General features: G+C 40.3%; 1 protein-coding gene across 1 annotated transcript; it reads left to right on the top strand.

Moving 5' to 3' along the window:
- The first annotated feature begins 192 nt into the window (after window positions 1–192).
- Window positions 193–23,240, top strand: LOC133531356 (charged multivesicular body protein 7). The gene is made up of 11 exons (XM_061869517.1): window positions 193–612; window positions 2,437–2,656; window positions 3,143–3,317; window positions 6,980–7,146; window positions 8,431–8,567; window positions 11,426–11,513; window positions 11,871–12,009; window positions 13,204–13,389; window positions 14,295–14,438; window positions 15,750–15,912; window positions 22,471–23,240. Exons 1-11 carry the CDS (start codon window positions 341–343, stop codon window positions 22,640–22,642), a joined length of 1,863 nt encoding a protein of 620 aa, XP_061725501.1. The 5' UTR covers window positions 193–340; the 3' UTR covers window positions 22,643–23,240.
- The last annotated feature ends 2,382 nt before the right edge of the window (window positions 23,241–25,622 follow it).

Genomic DNA, 25,622 nt, shown 5'->3' with positions numbered 1-25,622 from the left:
ACATAACATTTTTTCACATCATAAATGATGAGATGATTATATAACTATAAATTTATTTGTATTCTTATGAAAACTATTATATTATGTAAATGTGCTGTAAATGTGTACAGCAAGTAATAAAAAGTTGCGTACAATCCAGTACAACCATTAAAAAATACAGCTGACATTATATCATAACTGTATAGCCTGTGGTAAATTTGAAAAAGCATGGCGGATTGTCGTTCCCGTGCTGTGTGTATTTTTATTTTGACGTCTCTTTGTGAACTGTCTTTGTTTTAAATCAGCGATATTTATAGAAAACTGTGCACATTTAAACAGTGAGTGTTGATTAAAACCCACAATGGGTTTACCAGACACCTGTATCACTGAGGACAAGCTTCCTCAATGCTGGTCTGACGATGTGCGCATGAATGCACTTTTTGCACCTTTTCGTTTGAAAACTGCAAACCCTGAGTCTTGGGATATGAAGATGAAGTTCTGGTCTGATCTGCTGAGGCAGTATTGCCGCTGGAAAAAGGACCCAGTGGTGTCTGCGGCAGATTTGAAATGCGCCTTTATGAGGAAGGGTCGGACGCCCGCTTGCCTTGACATTGTGGTGGAAGAAATGTTCCGGTAAGGTTTTCTCTTAGTCCGAGCATCTGTTTTATGTCTTAACACAATGTGCGATTGCGTCATCGCTTATTCGCATTATGAATTAAGAAAAACGGGTTTACTTGCTTTGTTTAATAATAATTTATAAAAACAATATACCACATTAATCTTCATTGATTGCTTCTGGATATGTGGTGATTTTCATTAATTTATATTAATTAGATTTTTAATGAATTATTATGAATCTCAGTGTACAGCACAAATACTCATCATAATAACCAAATATTTGCATTTGCAGAAAATGCAATAGAGAATGGTTTTAAATATAGCATTCCTTGTACTATTATGTTTCGCTATTATGGTTAAATTAAAATAGGCAATCTATTATAAACTATATCTTGACTTGGCCTTAACTTGTATTAGAGTCAATAAATGATTTTTTTGACTGTGTATATGTAAAAAATAGTTCCATTGGTACTATGTATCATATATGTTATGTAACATAGTACCTGGGTATAGAGGGTAATTAAAATTTTAGACAATGTTTTGTTCAAAAGTATGATAATTAAAATTCCTAGAAACAAGGTAGGCAAAGTAGAATGTATTTATCCTTATGTGTCTGTAAACAAACGTAACGTTCCAACAATACGATTCATAGACAATCTAGACATCATAATGTCAGATGATCCATTAGTTGCTGCTATTATTGATGGAAATATTATTCGAATTCATATTTTTCTGCGGTTATTTGGTTAATTTTATGTGATGGTTATTGTGTAATTCCAGAGAAAAGTGTGATAATGTCTTCCAGAAGTGTTTGATTACATGATAGGACAAGTAAGGATGACTACATTTTAGGTTTTGTTTATGTCAATTATTATATGTGGGCCCAGATGTAGTGTGTATTTGCTTTGGATGGGCTTGCTCTGGGGTGTTAGTAGGAATTTGACACTTTTCAGTCCAAATTTGAAGCACTTGATTTGTTTTTACAAGTCTGCACTAAAAAACTGCTGACTCTTTTAAGTTCTGACAGAACCACAACTCAAAAGAAGTTGAGCCTCCAAATAAAGACTGTCAACAATTTTTTAGGTTTCCCTAAACACTATTAGCAGTAAAGAAATAAGCGTTATTGCATAGTGTTGTTCCTAACCAAGGATTATTATTATTATTACATTTATAATACATTAAGACAATGTATTTTGAATTTTTTTGTAGAGTTCTCTGAAAAGGACTAAATTCTCTATGAATGATTCGGCTCTCTAAATAGTTGAAAAGAACTTGAGTTTCAACTTAATAATATGAGTCTAAAAACACAATCAAGTCTTACCATACCAAAAAAATTAGCAGACAAATGTGAATGAATCAATGGTATTAGAAAATAGAATTTAATCTTATTATTTTAAAGTTGACAAAACAAAGCAAAAGCAACTCTGTTCCATTTAATAATGATTTTAATTTCATTGGAGTCAATTTGTACATACTAGTAGGATTGTGAACATCTGGGTTTAAAAGCAGAGGACTTGAAAAACTTGAGTCTTAACCAACACTATTGTTCAGTGTGGTTACCTCATTGCCAATGTAGTTAGAGCAATTGGATTCTTTTATTTCAGGTCCTTAAAATGCTACTTAAGTTACAGCACAAACAATCTAAAATAAAATATAAATTAACTTAACATAAAAATAGCCTTATATGAGGAAATTTCCTTGCGACGCTGCTCGCTCTGAATGGACCCGCCTATTCAGTTGTTTTTTTTTTTTAAATGTTTATTGTAAAAGAGAAGAGGGGTCCCACCACACAGTGATGATGTCAATTCACTTAACTATAACTTTTGTATACCATTTCAGCAATGGCGAGCTAGCACCCCTAACAAAGTACCAACAGATCCTGCACAACGGGCCAGAAGGTTGGGTGCGCTGGGGTGCTCGCTTGGCATTCAAGCCGGCAGCTCTGGCCCTGACGGCTGTCAGCTCACTTCTGCCGGCCCGGCAGGCTATTGACAGTGATGGGCTACCAAAGGCCAGCATTGATTCCACACAGAGATTTGTATGTGAAAGTGCTGTGAAGGTATGGGTACAGTAATTTGAACCACTTTAATATCTTTATTAATCCTTTTGTTATATCCCAAATACTAAAATAGGCGGGTCCACACAGAACGAGCCGCCTCGCTAGGAAATTGCCGCGCAAAGCAGCTCGCTCCGTGTAGACATGCCTCGGGCGAAGCATACGCACTCGCGGCCGTAATGCCTCGGGCGAGGCACGTCGCCACAGACCGAGCTGCTTCGCGAGGCGACTCGTTCTGTGTGGATCCGCCTATTAACAGTTGATTATCAAAACTGGTCCATAGAGTTCATTCAATCTACTATTTTAGTACAAAATCAGGATATAAGGATAGAGCAGCATAACGACAACATGCAACCTCATGGCTCAATACATTGCTATGGTCACTAAAGTATGAGGTTCCCAGGCAACCAACAATGGTTGCATGAACAACCCCCTGTGATTATGCTTTAAACACTTAAACATACTAGTATTATTTATATTTTTACTCAGGAGCAAGCAACAGAACTTTTAGAGAACTTTCCCAATGATGCAGAGCGGATAGGAACCGTAGATGAGCTGATGAAAATCTGCAACTGGCAGCAGGGAAGAGACACTTTTGAGATGCTGCTCGGGTACCTAGTGTCCCAGGGTGCCGCTGTCAAGAAAGATGAAGTCATCAAGCTGGGTGAGTAATACCATAGGAACCACATGAAGAGCTGCAAGCTGCAAGCTGCTGCTGCAAGCTAGCACCACTAGCACCAGGGAAGAGACACCTTCGAGATGTTGCTCTGGTGCCGCCAAATAAATACCAATCTAATGACCTAACTAATTTCTTTTGGTTTTTGGCCCAGGCTCCATACAAAGTTGCCCATGGTCCTTTCGAGTCCCGCGGACACGACTGAAAAGTTACCTTTAAGTCCCATGGACGCGATATTGCGTACAAACTATGAAAATCGAAACCGAAAACCCTCAACCGACTTTTGCCTCATTTCTCAGGACAAGCTAGCCAAGTGCCTTGGACCTTTAAGTTTGCAAATGACAGTGACAAAAGAAGGTCGGTGGGTATAGGTCTTGTCATTCACGAAGACGCCTGCCTTTACCCGTAATGCAGTGTTGTCACATCTACCAACTTTTGGGTAGATCTACCTATTTTGCCTGTGTTCTACCTATCTACCTCCCTCGGCCTGAAATCTACTTATTTTTCAAAATGGTACAATTGTAAGTAATTCTCAATACATGTGACGGAACATTAGGTACTTAATTTCTACCGAATTTAGATTCGATGTCATGAAAACTTGCCAAAGAAACAGATTATACAAGCAGATTCATTACCTACAAACAATGGAGATCCTCATTTTTGTTTCGATTTCTTTAATAAACAGGAGTACTAACATCACAATATTAATGACTAATAAATAATTTGAAAATTTTTATTACACATTTTAAATCATAAAAATGTACTTGCTATTGAGTGTTACATCTACCTGTTTTCCATTTTAAAACCACCCATTTCTACCTATTTTTGCACCCTGTTCTACCACTTCGGCAAAATTGTATGTGACAACACTGCCGTAATGTCATGTTATTAAAGGTTAGATATGACAAATCTGCGCGTCATCGTGGATGACACGAACTACATATATAAATATTTGCACCTGAATGACTAGATATGCTTACATGCCGGCGGCGGCGTGCGCATTTTTGGGTTATTCCCTGCTGATACCACCAAGTCGTTTTAGTGGTAACAACTGGGAAAAAACATTTTCAGCTGTAACCACTGGGTACAGTTGGCATTTTTTGAAGTGAAAACTTCTTTAGCGGCGCTGTGCACTTTTTATGAGGGATCACGTGTCCGACAGATTGAAAATTCGTAAGACGGACACGTGACATCATGGTGACGTGCAAATTGAATGTCATCGAAGCCTGGTTACATTTGAAAAATCGTATCTCATTCAAGTGTGACATTTTATTTTCTTCATAATCAAAGTGCTGTTATAACGGTTAAAGAGGTTTAATCTTTGTTAATTGTGTTGTATTGTATCTTTGTGTTCTTGGGTGTCCGTGATCGTAGATACTCATATTTTTCCTTACCAAAAAGTTAAATAACAAAAAAGAAGCGTGATTGTTTTACTTAATATGATAGTGAACGATTCATTAACATTTACTGATTGTGTAGGCTGTAGTCCTGCTCACGTCTCATGAATTACTCTGTATATGTTATATATTAACACTAAAATTCGCATTTCAAAATATTTTCCACACTCAAATTTATTTACGTAGATACCTACGTACTGCTACTCAATTTCTTCAAAATATCAAAAATGCACAACGTTAATATTCAAGTTTTCACTTCTGCCGGCACTCCCGGCAACCCGATTTTTTTTACCACTAGATATTATCAAAATTTTGTTCGACTTTATACTAATAAAAACATTATAATAGTTAGTACTTAGAGCAGGGGTTCCCAATCTTTTTCAACATGCGGCGCAGTTATAAGTTTAGTATTTTGCAACGGCGCCCTTGTAAATTTAAAATCACGGTCGAAAAAGAGTGATACGACGCTATATTATTTACCGATGCGAGCGCTCAAATAGGTACCCGCGAATATTTGTGGTTTCGGATAATGATAGAACTCACGGCGCCCCTCTTTACTTTCTACGTCGCACCAGGGCGCCGCGGCGCACACTTTGGGAACCCCTGACTTAGAGTATTATTAATTTCTCCTTAACTTTTTTAGTTTTTCGATGAAATTTGCTATATGGGGGTTTTCAGGAGCGAAAAATCGATCTAGCCCTAGTTGGAGTTCAATACTAAATATCTGGGAGACAAAACGTATAAAACAGAAAGAGAAAACATGTGAAACGCGCATTATTGAGTTTTTATATGTTTTCCGAGCAAAGCTCGGTCTCCCAGATATTTAGTATTCAAAGAAAGAAAGAAAGAAAATACATTTATTTAACGCCACAACACATACATTTGGAAAAAGGAGAACATACAGAGAAAAAAACATTGGACACTAAAATAGGATGGCATAATGCCGCGGCAATCCATGTCGCTGGTTTTAAGTGGGGACCTGACTTAAAAACTATGATAGTGGCGGCACATGCGCCAACAGAACAGAAAAAAAAAAAACAGAAATAAAAAGAAACACCAAAACCATTTTTGCTACTGTACATTATTAAGATTGAAATTGAAAACACTTATATTATTATAAAAAAAATTAGATACGTAAGATTGAACTCTTAACAAAATGTTTGTGGTAACAACTGGGAATAACCCGGATTATTCAATAACTATTTTCATTAACCAGATAAGCAGAGATAAGAATTGCAGCACGTTTTGTTTTTTGTTGTCTCGTTAATTATTATTGTGTCGCGGAGAAGTAGTATATTTACACCATGTGTGCTTAGACATGACAAGCTGACAGTGGCGGCGCGTCACAAATATTCGTAGGCAACCCGGAGCTAATTTTTTGTCTATAAACCGATCGTGAAAGTACTCAACGGGCTGAAATTAGACAAGCCGGTGGGAATCGAGTTCTTTGAACGATCCGCCACTGCTGAAGCTGAGTAATTGTTGATAAGCACCAATTTAACCCTTTTCCAGGCATAGTACGATTTCTCGACCACATAAAGTGTATTCATAATAATATAAACAAATGTGACGTTCCTGTAATACGATTCATAATAGACAATCTAGACACCGTAATGTCAGCTGAATGGTTCGTTACTGCGATTATTGATGGAAATCTTATTAGAAATAGAATTTTTAGTGATTAACGTGTAATTCCAGAAAAAAGTGTTATAATGTCTTCGAGAAGTGTTTGTTTACGTGATAGGACAAGTAAGGATGAATACACTTTACGCGCCAATGTAATTTCAAGTTTATAATTCCGATGTAAGGTCCAAATTAGATTGCACTTTCGGGAAATGTAACTTGTCTTCAAATGAATCGTCAAAGCTGAATTAATTGGAATATATTTGGATTTTTTGGGAAAACCTTGTTGATTGCGGTCTGGAAAAGGGTTAGAGAGAGGACAAAGCGTCCGCACCGTGCAAGAGACGGATGTGGACTGAACGTTGGTCGCCATGTAAATATATCCCGTGAGTCTTGGTTAAGCTTATCGCTGATCAATTACCTGGTTGCCTTAGATTTCTGGTACTATACTTCGTTTTTTTTCTTCCGTTTCGTTTTTTCGACCGGTCTGACCGAGGTCTCTCCCAGAAGTCCTCGGCAACATCAAGGGTCTGCTAGGCTTCTTGGTAGAGTTGGGTTGGCAAGAGTAGTGCTGACAAACCACCACGCAAAATAAGCAGAATTTATGACGTTTATGAATATTTTTTGCAGCTGAGCCGAACAAGAAAGCGACGCCAGTAACGGAGACGGACGAGGCCCTGGTGCGCTTGGTGGCGGCCGAGGCGCGGCTGGAGGCCGAGGCCGGCAAGCTGAGTCGAGACGCCGCCGCCGCCGAAGGCGAGGCCAGGGCAGCTTTGCAGTTGGGCAACAGACTCGCTGTAAGTCTTGTGGATTTAGTTACATACTTAGTTTTATTTAGTTATGTCATTGAATACGATGCTACCTTATGTGCTTTATTGCATGACATATGTAATTAGTTTATATATCTTAGTTTAAGGAAAGGTTTGTTATACCCTTTTAGGGTCCATGAGATACTTGTATATGCTGTAACAACTCTTGATTTTTACCATGGTGCAATAAATGATGATTGATTGATACTTCCAATCAAAATTGAAGTATATCACCGAGCAACATGATATCAGTTGAAAAACCGACGCCAGTAACAGGCGGACGAGGCCCTGGTGCGCTTGATAGCAGCCGAGGCCGGCATGCTGAGTCGAGCTCCTTTTAAATCATGTGTAATGGCGACGATAGAGAAGTCCCAAGAAGGCCCAAGTCTCGAACGGTATTAGTCTAATAACTCTTATATTATTAGTGTGTTTCGATGGTAAACCATACGACTTGACAGTTCGTGGACTAGTAATATTAGTCTAATACCTTTCGAGAAATAGGCCTCAGGGCAGCTTTGTAGTTGATGTGGGCAACAGATTCTCCGTAAGTCTTGTAGATTATGTTACTTCCAATCAAAATTGAGCCATATCACCGAGCAACAAGATAGCAGTTGGAAAGCCATGCCAGTACCAGAGACCGACAAGGCTCTGGTGCGCTTGGTAGCGGCCGAGGCGCGGCTGGAGGTCGAGGCCGGCATGCTGAGTCGAGCTCCTTTTAAATCATGTGTAATGGCGACGATAGAGAACTTTAAATGTGTGTGTACAACACCAAAGATAATTTGAAATAGAGGTGGATTGCCAAGTGAGATAAAGAAACAGAAGTAAAAAGACATTGTGCTCGAGGATTTATGGCCTTTCGTGGCTACTATCAAAGCGTATTTGAAAAAGAAGTGGATTGTCAAAGACTTTGTAGCCACAGTAAATTTACTGCCATTGCTACATGATTAAAACTAGAACGGCATTTGACTTTGATCCTTATTCTTTCACTGATATGTGTTAAATTTATTTAATATCAAGAGTGGCGCCATCTTACCGAGCAAAGGTGAAGGTATGGCAGCATCTTTTTTGAACGATGGCGCCGTAACCTTCAGCCTAAGCTCGAGTAGATGGCGCCGCTTTTTGATATTTAACTGTGGCTACAAATTTTACTTTGACAATCCACCTCTATTTCATATTGTCTTTCACAATAAAAATATGTGTGTGTGGATTTATCATATTAATCTAATATAAATGTTAATCTTAATTCTGTTAAAGGAATTTTTTGTTTAACAGGCTAAAAACCACCTCCGCCGCAAGCACAAACTGCAACAACGCATCGAGCACACCGACGGCGCGCTGCAGAATGTGAAGCAGCTGTTGCAGCAGATGCGGGAGGTGGACACCACCAGCGCCATCGTGGACACCTACAAGTTAGTACAAACTGCAACAACGCATCGAGCACACCGACGGCGCGCTGCAGAATGTGAAGCAGCTGTTGCAGCAGATGCGGGAGGTGGACACCACCAGCGCCATCGTGGACACCTACAAGTTAGTACAAACTGCAACAACGCATCGAGCACACCGACGGCGCGCTGCAGAATGTGAAGCAGTTGTTGCAGCAGATGCGGGAGGTGGACACCACCAGCTCCATCGTGGACACCTACAAGTTAGTACAAACTGCAACAACGCATCGAGCACACCGACGGCGCGCTGCAGAATGTGAAGCAGCTGTTGCAGCAGATGCGGGAGGTGGACACCACCAGCGCCATCGTGGACACCTACAAGTTAGTACAAACTGCAACAACGCATCGAGCACACCGACGGCGCGCTGCAGAATGTGAAGCAGCTGTTGCAGCAGATGCGGGAGGTGGACACCACCAGCTCCATCGTGGACACCTACAAGTTAGTACAAACTGCAACAACGCATCGAGCACACCGACGGCGCGCTGCAGAATGTGAAGCAGCTGTTGCAGCAGATGCGGGAGGTGGACACCACCAGCGCCATCGTGGACACCTACAAGTTAGTACAAACTGCAACAACGCATCGAGCACACCGACGGCGCGCTGCAGAATGTGAAGCAGCTGTTGCAGCAGATGCGGGAGGTGGACACCACCAGCGCCATCGTGGACACCTACAAGTTAGTACAAACTGCAACAACGCATCGAGCACACCGACGGCGCGCTGCAGAATGTGAAGCAGCTGTTGCAGCAGATGCGGGAGGTGGACACCACCAGCGCCATCGTGGACACCTACAAGTTAGTACAAACTGCAACAACGCATCGAGCACACCGACGGCGCGCTGCAGAATGTGAAGCAGCTGTTGCAGCAGATGCGGGAGGTGGACACCACCAGCGCCATCGTGGACACCTACAAGTTAGTACAAACTGCAACAACGCATCGAGCACACCGACGGCGCGCTGCAGAATGTGAAGCAGCTGTTGCAGCAGATGCGGGAGGTGGACACCACCAGCGCCATCGTGGACACCTACAAGTTAGTACAAACTGCAACAACGCATCGAGCACACCGACGGCGCGCTGCAGAATGTGAAGCAGCTGTTGCAGCAGATGCGGGAGGTGGACACCACCAGCGCCATCGTGGACACCTACAAGTTAGTACAAACTGCAACAACGCATCGAGCACACCGACGGCGCGCTGCAGAATGTGAAGCAGCTGTTGCAGCAGATGCGGGAGGTGGACACCACCAGCGCCATCGTGGACACCTACAAGTTAGTACAAACTGCAACAACGCATCGAGCACACCGACGGCGCGCTGCAGAATGTGAAGCAGCTGTTGCAGCAGATGCGGGAGGTGGACACCACCAGCGCCATCGTGGACACCTACAAGTTAGTACAAACTGCAACAACGCATCGAGCACACCGACGGCGCGCTGCAGAATGTGAAGCAGCTGTTGCAGCAGATGCGGGAGGTGGACACCACCAGCGCCATCGTGGACACCTACAAGTTAGTACAAACTGCAACAACGCATCGAGCACACCGACGGCGCGCTGCAGAATGTGAAGCAGCTGTTGCAGCAGATGCGGGAGGTGGACACCACCAGCGCCATCGTGGACACCTACAAGTTAGTACAAACTGCAACAACGCATCGAGCACACCGACGGCGCGCTGCAGAATGTGAAGCAGCTGTTGCAGCAGATGCGGGAGGTGGACACCACCAGCGCCATCGTGGACACCTACAAGTTAGTACAAACTGCAACAACGCATCGAGCACACCGACGGCGCGCTGCAGAATGTGAAGCAGCTGTTGCAGCAGATGCGGGAGGTGGACACCACCAGCGCCATCGTGGACACCTACAAGTTAGTACAAACTGCAACAACGCATCGAGCACACCGACGGCGCGCTGCAGAATGTGAAGCAGCTGTTGCAGCAGATGCGGGAGGTGGACACCACCAGCGCCATCGTGGACACCTACAAGTTAGTACAAACTGCAACAACGCATCGAGCACACCGACGGCGCGCTGCAGAATGTGAAGCAGTTGTTGCAGCAGATGCGGGAGGCGGACACCACCAGCGCCATCGTGGACACCTACAAGTTAGTAGCCTTTGAATTTGATAGTCGAGACTCATTTGACATTTACTAGTCGGTTTTCGGTGATGGAAAACATCGCGAGGAAACCGGAATAATCCCAACAAGGCCTAGTTTACCCTCTGGCTTGGAAGGTCAGATGGCAGTCGCTTTCGTATAAACTAGTGCCTACGCGAATTCTCGGGATTAGTTGCTAAGCGGACCCCAGGCTCCCATGAGCTCTGGAAAAATGCCGACGCGAGGAAGAAGAGTATAATTTCATAGATGATTGACGTTTATAACACTTGCATTGGCTGGGAAAATCACTGCTAACTTATCTTGGTACGACTCTAAAGGCATTTATTTGTGTGATGAACAAACAAACAAACACAAACTTGTTCCTGAGTCATGTATGTTTTCTGTGTATAGTATAAGTATGTATTTATCTATAGGGAGCGTGCATGAACTGTAGGAGGCAGCACAGGAGCCGTCAGATTTTTGGCGCGAGGCGTAAATGTGATGTTTATTGTTCCGATGTAGCCCACAAGATGGCAGAACCTACTATGCACAAGAAAACACGTGCCGTGTAAATGTACATGTTTATGGTTCCGATTCAGGCCACAAGATGGCAGACCCTCCATCGCGCACGGTCCCTATATACGTATGTACATCGTCGCCTAGTACCCATAGTACAAGCTTTGCTTAGTTTGGGGCTAAAGATTATCCCCAAATATTTATTGATAATTTTTATTTATTTATAGGGTGACATCGCAGGCACTGAAGCGCGGCTTGAGAGAGGGAGGCCTCGATGAGGACGCCGTGCACGATACTATGGACGATCTTAAGGAGGTAATATGAACTGACCAATATTCTACAAAGTAGATCTAGAGCAGAGCTCAACTGGGGAAGTACCTGTACCTTACAGAAAACCGCAGCCAAAGAACACTAGCTAGACCCTGCTCATAGTGTTGTTTTCCTGCCGGTGAGTAAGGTTGCCGGAGCTCAACGAGGGGTGGGGGGGTCAGGTTCGGCAACGCGCATGCTTACCATCAGGCGGGCCGGGTGTTTGTGTGCAAGCTGCGTCTGACTTGGGTGCGAATCGCCTATGTATCGATATTCGATATAAACGGCGCGTTTAAAAGTCGCAGTGTTCATAGACCCTAAGCTCATAATTTGATTGTATACATGTTGTATTAACTTTGCCAGGTCATGGAGCAATACAATGAAGTGGAGAAGGCCCTAGCAGGCTCCGCAGAAGACGTGGATGCTGCGGAACTAGAGCAAGAGCTCAAGGAACTCTTGTCCGGCCCTGCAGCGCCCCCTGGCGGCGGCGAGAGGAGAGAAGGTCGGTTCCATTCACTACTTTATGCTTCAACTAGTAACTTACTCTACAATGGAGCGATTCAACGAAGTGGAGAAGGCCCTAGCAGGCTCCGTAGAAAACGTGGATGCTGCAAAACTAGAACAGGAGCTTAAGGAAATCTTGTCTGTACCTGCAGCGCCCTCTGGCGGTGGCGAGAGGAAAGAAGGTCGGTTCCATTCTCTACTTATAACTTACTTTACAACACAACGATATGGAGAAGGCCCTAGCAGGTTCTACAGAAGATGTGGATGCTGCGGAACTAGAGCAAGAGTTTAAGGAACTCTTGTCTGGCCCTGCAGCGCCCCCTGGCGGCGGCGAGAGGAGAGAAGGTCGGTTCCATTCAATACTTTATGCTTCAATTTGTAACTTACTTTACAATGGAGCGATACAACGAAGTGTAGAGGACCCTAGCGGGCTCCGCAGAAGACGTGGATGTTGCAAAACTAGAACAGGAGCTTAAGGAAATCTTGTCTGGACCTGCAGCGCCCCCTGGCGGTGGCGAGAGGAAAGAAGGTCGGTTCCATTCTCTACTTATAACTTACTTTACAACACAACGAAGTGGAGAAGGCCCTAGCAGGGTGGATGCGGCAGAATTAGAGCTAGAGCTTAAGGAACTCTTTTCCGGCCCTGCAGCGCCCCCTGGCGGCGGCGAGAGGAGAGAAGGTCGGTTCCATTCACTACTTTATGCTTCCAACTTATAACTTACTTTACAATGGAGCGATACAACGCAGTCTTGTGCGGCCCTGCCACGCCCCCTGGCTTACATTCACAATCCTGCTTTGTATATATTATGTTGTTCCTCCTCATTTATACCTATTTGAAAAAAACATTATGCCTAATATGCCCATTATGAGATTTAAAAAAATCTATTACGTCCGCTGGTATAATATAAGTCACTCAATCTCAGTATGCTGGCATACAATAACACAGTTTACGAGCAAGTGTGATGAAAAATATTTTCTTTCAGTGCTTATATTTCGTCAGGTGACAGGCAAAACTCACAAATGACAAAAAATTATAACAAAAACAAAACCTTATTTTAGTAGTAATAAGGTTTATTAGGGATATGAACCTGTGGTGGTAATTAGTGAGTTTTGCTTGTCAACTGACGATTTGAGTCTTGGAGTTAACTGTATAACAGCATATTATTGTAATCTCAAATATTTTAATCCGCAGTCCCCGTCCCGAAAACGCCGCAGGCCAAAAAGAGTCCCGAACCCGATTTCGTGTTCGACGGCGAAGAGCGCGTGATCGCGGAGCTGAACGAGCTGAGCGTCGAGGACGCGTCCCCCCGGGCGCCGCGGAGCAGGGTGCCGGTGCCGGTGGCCGAGGGCGGGGGAGCGGCGCCCGCAGGTAACGCCCGCCCTGAATATATAAGAGATGCAACATCTCACCAATCTTTTAAAACAAATTTGGAATCGTGGCTACTGACAAAAAACTTTTATACTTTTAACGAAATGATGGAATTGCCACTGACTATATAACATTTTTATTTTATTTTATTAAGGATAACTGACATTACTAATATTTCGTACGAAATAAGTGTACAAAATTGTTTTTTGATTTGTACCAGCACGCTACCAATAAAGATTATCTTATCTGAGCTGTGCACCTTGAGCAATGGCAAACAAACACCAGGTCAGGCAATGGGGATGATGACACATGTTGAATTATATAACAAAATCTAGTAAAATAGATAGCAATTGAGCAATTTATCGCAATAATGTGGTTATTAAAGTAATATATGGAAACGATAAAAAAATCTATCGGACCTGAAAGTTTCAAAATTAAAGGTTTTTTTTTTTATTTCCAAGAAGGAATAAAGAAAGGGCACCAAGGGCGCAAGGGAAAAAATATTGTATTACAAATATATACATAAACGCAATATTTCACCGACAAAATCGTAATTTTAATGTTTTTCATACTTCAAGATGGCCGGTGACCGTGACGTCACGTTTGCTTATCGTTTTGTTGGGAGCGTTTCGCGAGTGAAGTACGACTGTCAGACTGTCACTATCATTTCTGATTTTTATATTGCTTTAATGCGATGGGTCCCATATAGACATTTGATTCTAAAAACGAACCTGAACGATTGATACCATTAATAAAAAGTTGTCATCTAGCCTATTGCATTGCAACTGTACTTATTTTTGAAAGTAAATAATAATGTTTGAAAGTTTAGATGAGCTACAAATTGTAAATAAGAAGTGCCCAATCTCTGTTACATCTTAGCAAAAACTAAAAAAATCATGTTTTTTACTCCGTAGCGAAACCCGAACGCAAAGCTTCGCCGAAGCCATCTCAAAGCTGGTACCCACCCAGCACTGAGTGCCTCCGTCCTGACACCACTTGGAACAACAACCCAGACCGCAGTTACGACGAACTACGATTGGATGACAGATTACACCCCGGTGAGTATCTATCTGACATTAACCTGAACCCAAAGGCTTTCGGAAGCCATCTCAGAGCTGGAACCTACCCAGCACCGAATGCCTCCCTCCGGACACCACTTGGAACAACAACCCAGACCGCAGTTATGACGGACTACGATTGGATGACAGATTACACCCCGGTGAGTATTTATCTGATATTTCCATGAATAGCTCTCTTTATAAACTGAAAAATGTTATATAAGATTATTTAAAATACCCTGGACCCAGGTATGTCTTTAAACTACGTCCAAATGAGAGCTACAGGCACAGCACAGCGGATGTGATTCCAGATCTAGAGCAGAGCCCAACTGGGGAAGTACCTCCACTTTACAGAAAACAGCAGCCATATAAGACTAGACCCTACTCATAGTGTTGTGTTCCTGCCGGTGAGTAAGATTGCCAGGGCTCAACGAGGGTGCGGAGTGTTAAGGTCGGCAACGCGCGTGTAATTCCTCTGGAGTTGCAGGCGTACATAGGCTACGGAGACTGTTTACTATCAGGCGGGCCGTATGCTTGTTTACAACCGACGTAGTATAAAAAAAAAGTGACCAAGGCCTAAAGTGCTCAGGCCTAGAATCAAATCAAATATCATTTATTTTCAGGCAACTGAACCCTTCGATACATACCTTACAGACTAGTTTACTTTTTGGCGACGCAGTTTCTGCTGAATCATTCCATAGTCTACATCTTCAGTGACGACTGAGGTTAATAACAATAGTAACTGTTTAAGTTTAGGTTTTAAGTCACATTTTTTGATTGTCAACTAAATCAATGTAGACAAATACAATACAAAATTTTATCTGAATCGGTTCAGCGGTTATTGGTTTCTCATACAAATTTTCCACTCCCCTTTTCACACCCTCAAGGGATGATTTTTGGGATAAAAACTATCCTATGTCCTTTAGCGGGACTCAAACCATCTCTATACCAAATTTCAACTCAATCGGTTCAGCGGTTTAAGTGTGAAGAGGAATTTATTTAAAATGTATGTTATTTTATTTATATTATTACTTCGGAATGGTGTCAGCGTGATATCATAAATGATTCGGCATCCCCGGTTTATCCAAAAACGATACCAAACTTGGCCTAGGAGCTTAAATTATGTAAATATCAAGACCTCCCTTTATATTTAGGGGGGGGGGGGGCACCCCTAAATATAAAGGAGGACCAATCCCGCCAAAGGAATAAGAATCTTTGGTTCACGAAACGCCGTGTTTCATCAGCTGCAACGGCCACTAATGGGGTAATAAGCTTAAGTAAATGACATGCTAATTACACTAATATTTCCAGGTCAACCTTTCAACATAGACTTCACTTTGCCCGCAAAACTATACAGCTCAGACTTTCAAGTCCGGGACCACAAGCCCCACTCCGGAGTATGGCTCTACAACAGTAGAGATGACAACAGTAATAACCTTAATAACTCTTTCGGCTCTAGTACACAGTACACTAGGTAAGTGTCCTTGAATTAAATAAATTCTAAATCCCAACAAATTGGGAGATCTATCCGCCAGACACGTTTGTGAAATACGACATTTTCAGTCATCATGGTAGTCGATTTCGAGGTTTTTAGGGCTGCAGTTTTCGAGAATATCTATTTTGGAATCCAAAATGAGCGCTCTGAACAAAATTTAATATACTGTTTTGTATTTATCTCGATAAGTGAATTGTAAATTCTTATGAGAATAAATGATCTTAAACCTAAAATGGTGGCCGTGCAATTTTTGCCAATAGTAGTCATGGTAGTCGATTTCGAGGTTTTTAAAGCTACAGTTTTCGAGATTTTGGAATCCAAAATGGCGGCCATTTGCAATCAACAGCAATACTCTTAATAACTCTTTCGACTCTAGTATAGTCACGTCTGAAAATATCGATAAGAAAAATGTGCCAAAAATATATACACTACCTTAATATATGGACAATAAAGTCGTGTATACATATTTTGGCTCTTTTTTCGTATCGATATTTTTAGACGTGACCGTACACAGTAGACTAGGTAAGGAAGTTTTTGATTCAATTACAAACATTATAATAGTATTATAAGATATTATTACTAAGCGTTCATTGTCTTTTCGTTTTGTCTAGTTAATATTTGTGTACACGAAGTAAAGCAATGTATTTAAGACGCGTAGATTCGTTGAGTCGTGTAGAATACAGATAGATCATACTATTCAAATAAACAGTACCGTGGCGGCGCCAATGTCTCAATTTTCTAATTTTGTCTAATTTTTTGGAACGTTGGACCACGCATGTTGGCTATTAATTTTTTTCTTCGAACAATTTACTGCACTAACGTCTCAATCCGACTGATGGCAGATTCGTGGATGAGGCCATAGAGATAACGGCCAATGTGTGTGTCGCGCGTAAATACTAGGAAATTAGTGGATGATGGAAACCTAGTTAGATCCATGGTAAGTTGGTAACGTAACTTGATTCATATGAATCTTTCTTTTTTTTCGTGTGTTGAAAAACGTCGCGTGAAATACACACAAATTTGCTTTCATATTGCGCACCATATAGCCTCTTGTTTAAGGGTGTTTTCAGAAAATAGTGAGTCCAATTATGGTAAATTGTTAAGAAAAGTCAATCACTGTCCGTTTTGTAACGACAATTAGGCATTAAGTTTCAATAAAAAATTGGTTTTGGTTTTGGTGTTTATTTCATAAGCGATATTACAATGTAAAAAGTTGATTCTCATGAAGATTTCATGCTTAATTGTCGTTACAGAACTGACAGTGATTAACTGTTCTTAACAACTTAAGCTAATTTGTTCTTAACAACTTAAGCTAATTTGTTCTTAACAACTTAAGCTAATTTTGGACCCGGGTATGTCCTTAAACTACGTCCACAAGAGAGGTATGGGCATTGTGAATGTCATCTCGCTCTGTGTGGTAGGGCACAGCACAGCGGATGTCATTCCAGATCTAGAGCAGAGCCCAACTGGGGAAGTACCTCCACCTTACAGAAAATCGCAGCCAAATAACACTAGACCCTACTCATAGTGTTGTGTTCCTGCCGGTGAGTAAGGTTGCCAGAGCTCAACGAGGGTGGGAGGGGGTTAGGGTCGGCAACGCGCATGTAACTCCTCTGGAGTTGCAGGCGTACATAGGCTACGGATACTGCTTACCATCAGGCAGGCCGTATGCTTGTTTGCCACCGACGTAATATATAAAAAAAAAAAAAAAAATTAAACAAGGTACACTGTTTTCTGAAAACTTCCTTAATAACAAACGTAGCACAATTGTATCACAATGTAGTATTAAGGTGGTTCGACTAGGTTACCCAAAGCTTAAACCTCACTAGATGGCGCCACAATTGCAAATTTTGAGTTTTAATTTTTTTGTGGAGTAGTCTTGGTATTTCTATACTGTAAATTATGTTTAGCGCACTCTTTAAATAAATATTGAACTATTACAACAAACATTGAACACTTCATTGTACAAAAACTACCCCTTAATGTCGACAGAATGTTTCTTGACTCTATTTCTAAGTATCACTCACACATTCAAACAGTCGTACTCGGATCCTTGTAGTAGACAATTTGGCACAGCGTGAGTAGGCTTCAATAGCGTTGCGGTATGTACGTGGAAATACATGCAAGAGGATGTGGGTTCGAGACTCATTAAAATTATTTTTGTTATCAGTATTATCAAGTACCTATTATTAATAAATTATTTTATGAGAAATATGAGCGTTTTCCATAAAAATATTAAAAATCTGACTCTCACACATCATGATATTTTTGGGTTCTTCCAACTTAGAATCACTAGCATAATCAATCCTCGTGCTAAAAAAACCCGAAAATTTGTATTGAAATTTTAGTTTTACATTGAAATTTCTTTCACACTAAAATGTGACGTAATGGTATGGATATTTTAGGATATCTTTTTTTAATGCTAGGGTGGAGAAGATTCTAAGTAGAATGAACCTAAGAAAGTCCAAATTTGTAAGTCAGATTTTCCGGTATTTTTTTCAAAAAAAAAACGCTGTTTTGTTCTAAGCGATCCCTTACTGCCCAGCCTTTAAAAAAGTAGGTACTATTTTTTACGACACATTTAATTAAATTACAGTGAGTTACAAAATTGCATGGCCTTCTATTTATAACCATTATAAAAAGAAATGAGATACTTATTTACCATGTTTGTTTATATTATTGATTTCCCGATATTTTGACACAACTAGAAGTTTCACACAATGCCTAGAGACAGAAAATTATTTATTTATTTTATTTATTGTCAATTTCATTCAACGGATCACATCATATCCAATTTATGTGTTTATGTATTGCATTGTTTTCTACCTAGTTGGTTATTAAATTCTGTTACTGCAATAATCTTTATCTACTAAACCCAACAAGGCCTAGTTTACCCTCTGGGTTGGAAGGGCAGATGGCAGTCGCTTTCGTAAAAATTAGTGCCTACGCCAAATCTTGGGATTAGTTGTCAAGCGGACCCCAGGCTCCCATGAGCCGTGGCAAAATGTCGGGACAACGCGAGGAAGAAGGAATAATCTTTATCTACATAAAATATACCAACGAAAGTTTAAAAAAGTATATATTAAAATGAAGTACACAAAATCAGGAATTACATATGACAATATCATTCAAAATCGCCTCCTCTCGCTTTGACACAGGCCCTCAAACGACGAGGCCAGTCATCAATAGCGGCACGCACGATTGTCATGTCTAATTCCGTCACTGTCTTAACTATGGCCCGCTTGAGGGAGTTAAGATTTGTGTGGGGTTTAGCACAGGCTTTCTCCTCAATAACCTGCTATATGGCATAATCCAGGGGGTTAAGGTCCGGGCTGGAGGACGGCCAGTCTTCGTGGGCAATAAAGTCAATTTTGTTCCTTCGAAACCAGGCTTGAGTTGTTTTTGCCTTATGTGCAGGAGCTGAGTCCTGTTCAAAGATCCATGGCTGGTTTTGAAATAGGGTGTGGCTTAAGGGCTTCACTATTGGTTCGAGAACGGTTTCCAGTTTCCGGTTTTCACACCTTTTTCACAGAAATGAATCTGTGTTAGCCCTGAGTATGACACACCCAAAATCATGTTTGGCGGGTGCCCACATTTATGCAACGCAATAGGGTTGTTTCCATCTACAAATCTTAGGGCATAATTGTATCCCAATAAATTCTTTTGGATTATAAGAACATGTTAAACTACTTTTAGGGGACCTGTAATGACCATATATTTGTAAATATTGAATTTAAAATATCTTTTAGCACACGTCACGTGACCAAACTCGAAACGTCATTGAAGATTCTGATGACGTCACAACTCTCGAATTGACACTGTTGACAGTTAGGCGATTAACAACAAATGACAAATATCAGTTGACAGTTCGTATCTTCTACGTGTGTATGTAGTTATGTGTCAAACCATAAACTGTGACGTCACACAATTTTCAAAGAGCGTTTTGGGCGCGAAAGCATCTGTCAAAATATATTTTGTTAATTTAACATATTTAAAGCCGTTTTTAGTATAAAACCTGAATTTTAAGGCAACTTTTAATTAATATAGAAAGTAATACAAGCGTTTCAAAAAATTGGAATACGATTCTCTTTTAGGCTCCAATTCATTATAGATACGACGAGATAAGCGTTATGTGCGGTATATAATTATAGCTCACAAATCCACCACATTATGTAATTTTTTATTGTTTCGGTAGCATTTGTTTTAACGGAAATAAAGAGGTTGCAAATCGAGTAACAGAACTTCAGAACAGATATCATTTGATATTTACCAGTCGCTTTTCAGTGAAGGAAAACATCGTGAGGAAACTGGACTAATCCCAACAAGGCTTAGTTTTACCCTCTGGGTTAGAAGGTCAGATGGCAGTGGCTTTTGTAAAAACTAGTGCCTACGCCAAATCTTGGGATTAGTTGTCAAAGCGGACCCCAAGCTCCATTGAGCCGTGGCAATATACTGGGACAACGCTAGGAAGAAAGAAAGAAATCGAGTAACAGAACTTAGTAACCAACTAGGTATAATAGTTATGATGTAAATGTCCATATCATGTTGGAGTCATATATGTATTAGCCAACTAATTATTCAAGATCAATACACTTAGCTCCCTTAGGTATTCGCCTAAGTACAATCTCGGGCAAAATTGAGTTTTATAAAAGTGAACTAGTTTCTAGGTCATTTTTGTAGACTCCAATTACAGTTACACTTTTCCTGGTTTTTCGCGGACCAGAATATCGATGATTTTTGTAACTTGATTTAGACGTTGCTATCATTTTCAATCCAAAAACACATAAAATCACAATTCAGAACATGCGGCAGCGTTGTTTCCTATCAAGTACCTCAAGCACCAGCGCGGCTACCGGGAAAATCGAAATTCGTCAATTTCGGGCATTTTTCTCTGTCACTCTAATTACGTCTTAGTGAGAGTAAAAGAGAAAGATCCCCGCAATTTGCGAATTTAGGTTTTCGCGGTAGCCCCCAGGTCCTGTCAAGTTTCAGCAGTGTTGCCAGGTGAGCGGAAGAGAATTATCGTACTTGAGTGTCAATATTATTGTACCGTTGAAAAAAATATCGTACGCCAATCAAAAAGGCAGCCCCTAAAAATGTCTAGCAAAATAAGCTTAAATTTCCAATTAATAATAAAAAAAAGAAAATTTTCGTCTAAATTGCGCAAAAAATCTGTTTATATTTGTGTATTTTTGGGATAGACTCAAACGGTATACAGGAAATTGTGACATTTTAAACTTACACCAAGGAGCCGAACACCCAAAAGATAGTAATTTTAGCCTATTTCTGAGAGAAAGTGTCATATTTTGCTTCAAATTACTAGACTTTTAAGGTGGCATCATCCAAGGGCTGAAATTATAGTACTTTAGTGTACGATAATGCTCTTTGGAACATTACGTCATACCGGGGCCCAAATTATCGTACATGTACGACAATTATCGTACGCCTGGTCACACTGAGTGTCAGTGTCGACAGAGTCAGCTAAAAACGCGTCAAACATCGCAACGTCGCGCCGATGGCCGTCCGAGGCGGGGTGGCAACGCCGCAATGTATTTGTACACGACATTTGTCACACACACATGAGTAAAATTTATAAAAATATAACGTTGATTATTGCATGATTTCTGTATGAAACAAAGTTTTTCTATTAATTTAGCGCAAATGAATATTCGAAAGTAGATAGATGCGCAACTATTTATGTAATAATATTGTGTAATTAATTAATAAATAGCGATTGGTTTTTGTATGAAAATCGAACCACCTTAAAGCACAGTTTTCCCGCCAGCACGGAGTAGCGATGAAAAAACCGGAAAAATATGGGAATATTTGTATTTCGCGAACTAGTGCTTTTTACTTTTCCACTTGTTCCAATTCATGACTACTTATTGATGAGTGTTAATGTTAGTTTCCTTTAAAAGTCGTAATCAACATAAAAACCTACTGTTGATGTAAAAATAATAAATATAAGCATATTTTATTACTTACCTCTTCATCATTATAGCACGTTTATTTTTTAATATTGAATATTGAAAAACCGTTCTTAATAAGTTGTCCGAATGGAACGGAATAGCTGCCGAAACGCCTGTCAAAGCAGAGGCGTTTTTTCTTACTGCAAGAATGTTTTAAGTTTCCAAAGGCAACATTCGATATTGGATACACAAATAATCGTAAATAACTATACATAGGTAATAATAGTACCTATAATATTTTATATTTACAATTGTTTCTTTCTTATAGAACATGCATAAAGATTTGTTGTTTTTCTTATTTTTTCGCAACTGTATTACAAAACGTCGTTTACAGTACATATGGGGCTACTTTATAGCACTAGTGCGAGAAGTAGCATATTACGTTACTGTGTCGAACATTTAAAGGGCCATATGTACTGTAAAACGTTGTACGATACATGTGCGAATAGGTAATTCGCAACTCGTGTCGATTTAAAACACTCCCTTCGGTCGTGTTTTAATTTATCGCCACTCGTTTCGAATTTCCTATTTTTCGCACTTGTATCGTAATGTACTATTTCATCACTAGCACGGACAGCCCGGGCGGGTTCCAGATGGCGCCGGGCGGCGAGCGGCGCCGCTCGGCGGCCGCGCCCGCGCCCGCGCCGCCCGCCGGCTGGCCGCGCGGCGCGCGCGAGCCCGAGGAGGACGTGGCCGACATCGAGCGCCGACTGCGCAACCTGCGCGGCTTCAACTTATAATGCCCGGACTAGTGCACGCCCGACAGGTAGGCTGGACTCGCTGATGTACCTTTAAGTGGACGAGCGCCACTTGCACCCGGTCACACCTGGAGTTACCGTGGTTACCCGTACAATGGGGCTACCCGGTAACCCCGGGTTAGTGGGGCAAGTGGCCCTTAGTGTTGATTTTCTGCAATATAATGCCCGAGTTAACCGATTTTTATTATGTTGTCGTTTTTTTTTTTCGTCAAATCTTGATAAAATTTGGTATTCTGTACATAATAAGCGCAATTCTTAAAAATCTTTTTCTGAGTTACGAAAACGTACGGCATTTTCGGAATTTATATTTTCATCACACTTGCTCGTAAACGGTGTTGTTGTATGCCAGCATTCTGAGTTGGAATGAGCTATATTATGCCCGTTCATTATTCCCATGGGCATATCATCTACCTACTCAATTTACGCAAGGAACTGTAAATGAGTTTTACTTTTAAATTATTTTTCGTGTATGTTTGAATTGAAAATATTTAATTTATTCGCAGTTTAAAATAAGTTTACACAATTTTCTATCGTGACTGAATGTCAGATGCATCTGTGCCTTCTACTCACAAGTGGGATTGTGTATGCCAAGAATTACGAACTCCTGTTAACGCATTCACTGCCAGGGGGCGTGGCCTAGGAACAAACTTGTATGACGGTGAACGCATATATGCGTCGGTGGCAGTGAATGCGTTAATTAAGCCCTCGCCTTCATGAATTAATTATGTTCGTAAATCCTTTTTTACTGCCCTGAATACACAATGTACTATTTTGCCTCAAATGGTCATTTCCTATTTATTTCGCCCGGAATGAAGAACTCTTCAAACATATCAAATATTATCCAAATTTAAGGAAAAAAAATCGACAACAATAAAAATTGGCCCAAATGTACAAGCAATGAAATTTGCCTGTAAACAGAAGATCTAGCGTAAATATCTTAACATAGTTGTATATTTGTATATTCATAGTGTATATTGACATGTCCTGGTGACATTATAGGATACTCAAATTGTACATATTGTTTTGTTTGTGAATTATTATAACCTTGAAACCTAGGCTGTTATAATCATTCACAAAGTAAAATCGACCTTATATCGTGTACTATAAGTTTGAAATTCATCTTTCGTGACGGCTAGCTATAAAATATGCTATAGGTAAATGTACTCGTTTTTATGTGTCGAATGTCGAATTAGTGTCATTTTTGGTTATACTTTTGTGTGTCTATGAGATATCTTTTCCATGCGGCTTTGCTTGGTTTAAATTTTAAGTTTCTGTTTGATGATTTTTTAATATTTTTTGATCAATTTAAAAAGATAAAAGATCATGTAAAAATTGTTTATAGTTGAAATGCTTAGTTATGTACCTACTTGCGAAATTAAAGGTCTTTTAAGACGGACTTAACACTGGATGCAAATTCGCACGTCGCTCCGGTGTGCGAGCGGGACATCACACACACACAGCGTTGTCACACTCATACACCGGAGCGAAAGTGTGAACGTATTTAGTTAATATTGTTTTTTTTTTGGAGTCTAATAATTATGTGAATTTGTTTGACGAAGTGTTTACAATATTTTAGTTACACAATTATATAGATTTTTTTAATAAATCCGAGGAAAGCCGCTAGGAAAGGTAAAATAATATTTGACTGATGAATTAATTAAGGTTTTATAATCAAGATGTGATTTAAATAGGTTATTAATGTACTAGTGTGCTGTATAATTTAATTTTGGATTTGTTCTTCCGACTATTGTTGAAGATATTTAATTTTTCAATTTAGTCATATAACAAGTTATATCAAAGATAGTTTGAAATAGGGGTGGATTGTCAAAGAAAATTTTGTAGCCGCAGTAAATTTACTGCCATCTTTCGACACATGATTAAAACTCTTAGAACGCTATTTTACTTTGATCCTTATTCCTTCACTGATATGTGTTAAATTTTTAAATATCGAAAAGTGGCGCCATTTAATAGATCAAAGGCCAATGGTATGGCGGCATCGTTTCGAGCGATGGCGCCACAACCTTTAGCCGATGCCTGGTAATATGGCGCCATTTGATATTTAATAAATTTAACACATATCAGTGAAAGAATAAGGATCAAAGTCAAATGGCGTTCTAAAAGTTTTAATAATGTGTCGAAAGATGGGAGTAAATTTACTGTGGCTACAAAATTTTCTTTGAAATTCACCTCTATTTAAATCTCTTTGGTTATATTAAATAAATATTTGAAAACGATGAAACGTTTCATCCTTTAATTTGGATATGGTCTTCAGATGGCATAGTAGGAATGTAGACTATTAAAAAACAAATTATTTCACACCACGCAAGATATATAAAGCTTCAGTAAGTATAAGGTCTGAGTGGACGCTTGAAGCGGAGCGTTCGGCGGGGCGTGCAGCGTGGCGTTGGGCTCACAAGCGATGTGAGAAGCGTGCAGTGTGGCCGCTCCGATACGTTTGCATTTGTTGCTCCGCTGCACGCACAACTCGAGCGTCCACTCAAGCCTTACACTAAATTATTATAATAAAGAAGAGAGTAATTAGTTTTTGGCGTGATTTCTATTTAGCAAATCGGATAGAACTATAAAAAGCAGACAATTTGCCAGTGACTTCAGTGGCGAGAACTTTATTCCTGACATTTAATTTACTATTTGCATGATTTTAAAGTCTCAAGTCAAGAAATAGAAATTAGTCACATCAGCCTTTATGTAAACTGGAGACTATATCCGTTAACTTTTTTTTCTTTGATATAACAATCTAGTTTTTATAATATTTTATATTGTATTACTTTAAAGAACTCTTTTTGTTTAAATACCTCAATATTCCCATATAAATGTTGTCGGTTATAACTTTATATTTAATTTAGACATTTCAATGTGAAGTATGTATAGTAATACACTTAACTCTAGTTGTGCCTGTGCCTATATTAGCTTAATAGCAAAGATAATTTGAAATAGAGGTGGA

Source organism: Cydia pomonella, chromosome 25 (assembly GCF_033807575.1).
Source record: "Cydia pomonella isolate Wapato2018A chromosome 25, ilCydPomo1, whole genome shotgun sequence".
NCBI lineage: Eukaryota > Metazoa > Arthropoda > Insecta > Lepidoptera > Tortricidae > Cydia > Cydia pomonella.
The sequence above is the reverse complement of the archived record's forward strand: the minus strand, read 5'-3'. Positions and strand labels throughout refer to the sequence as shown.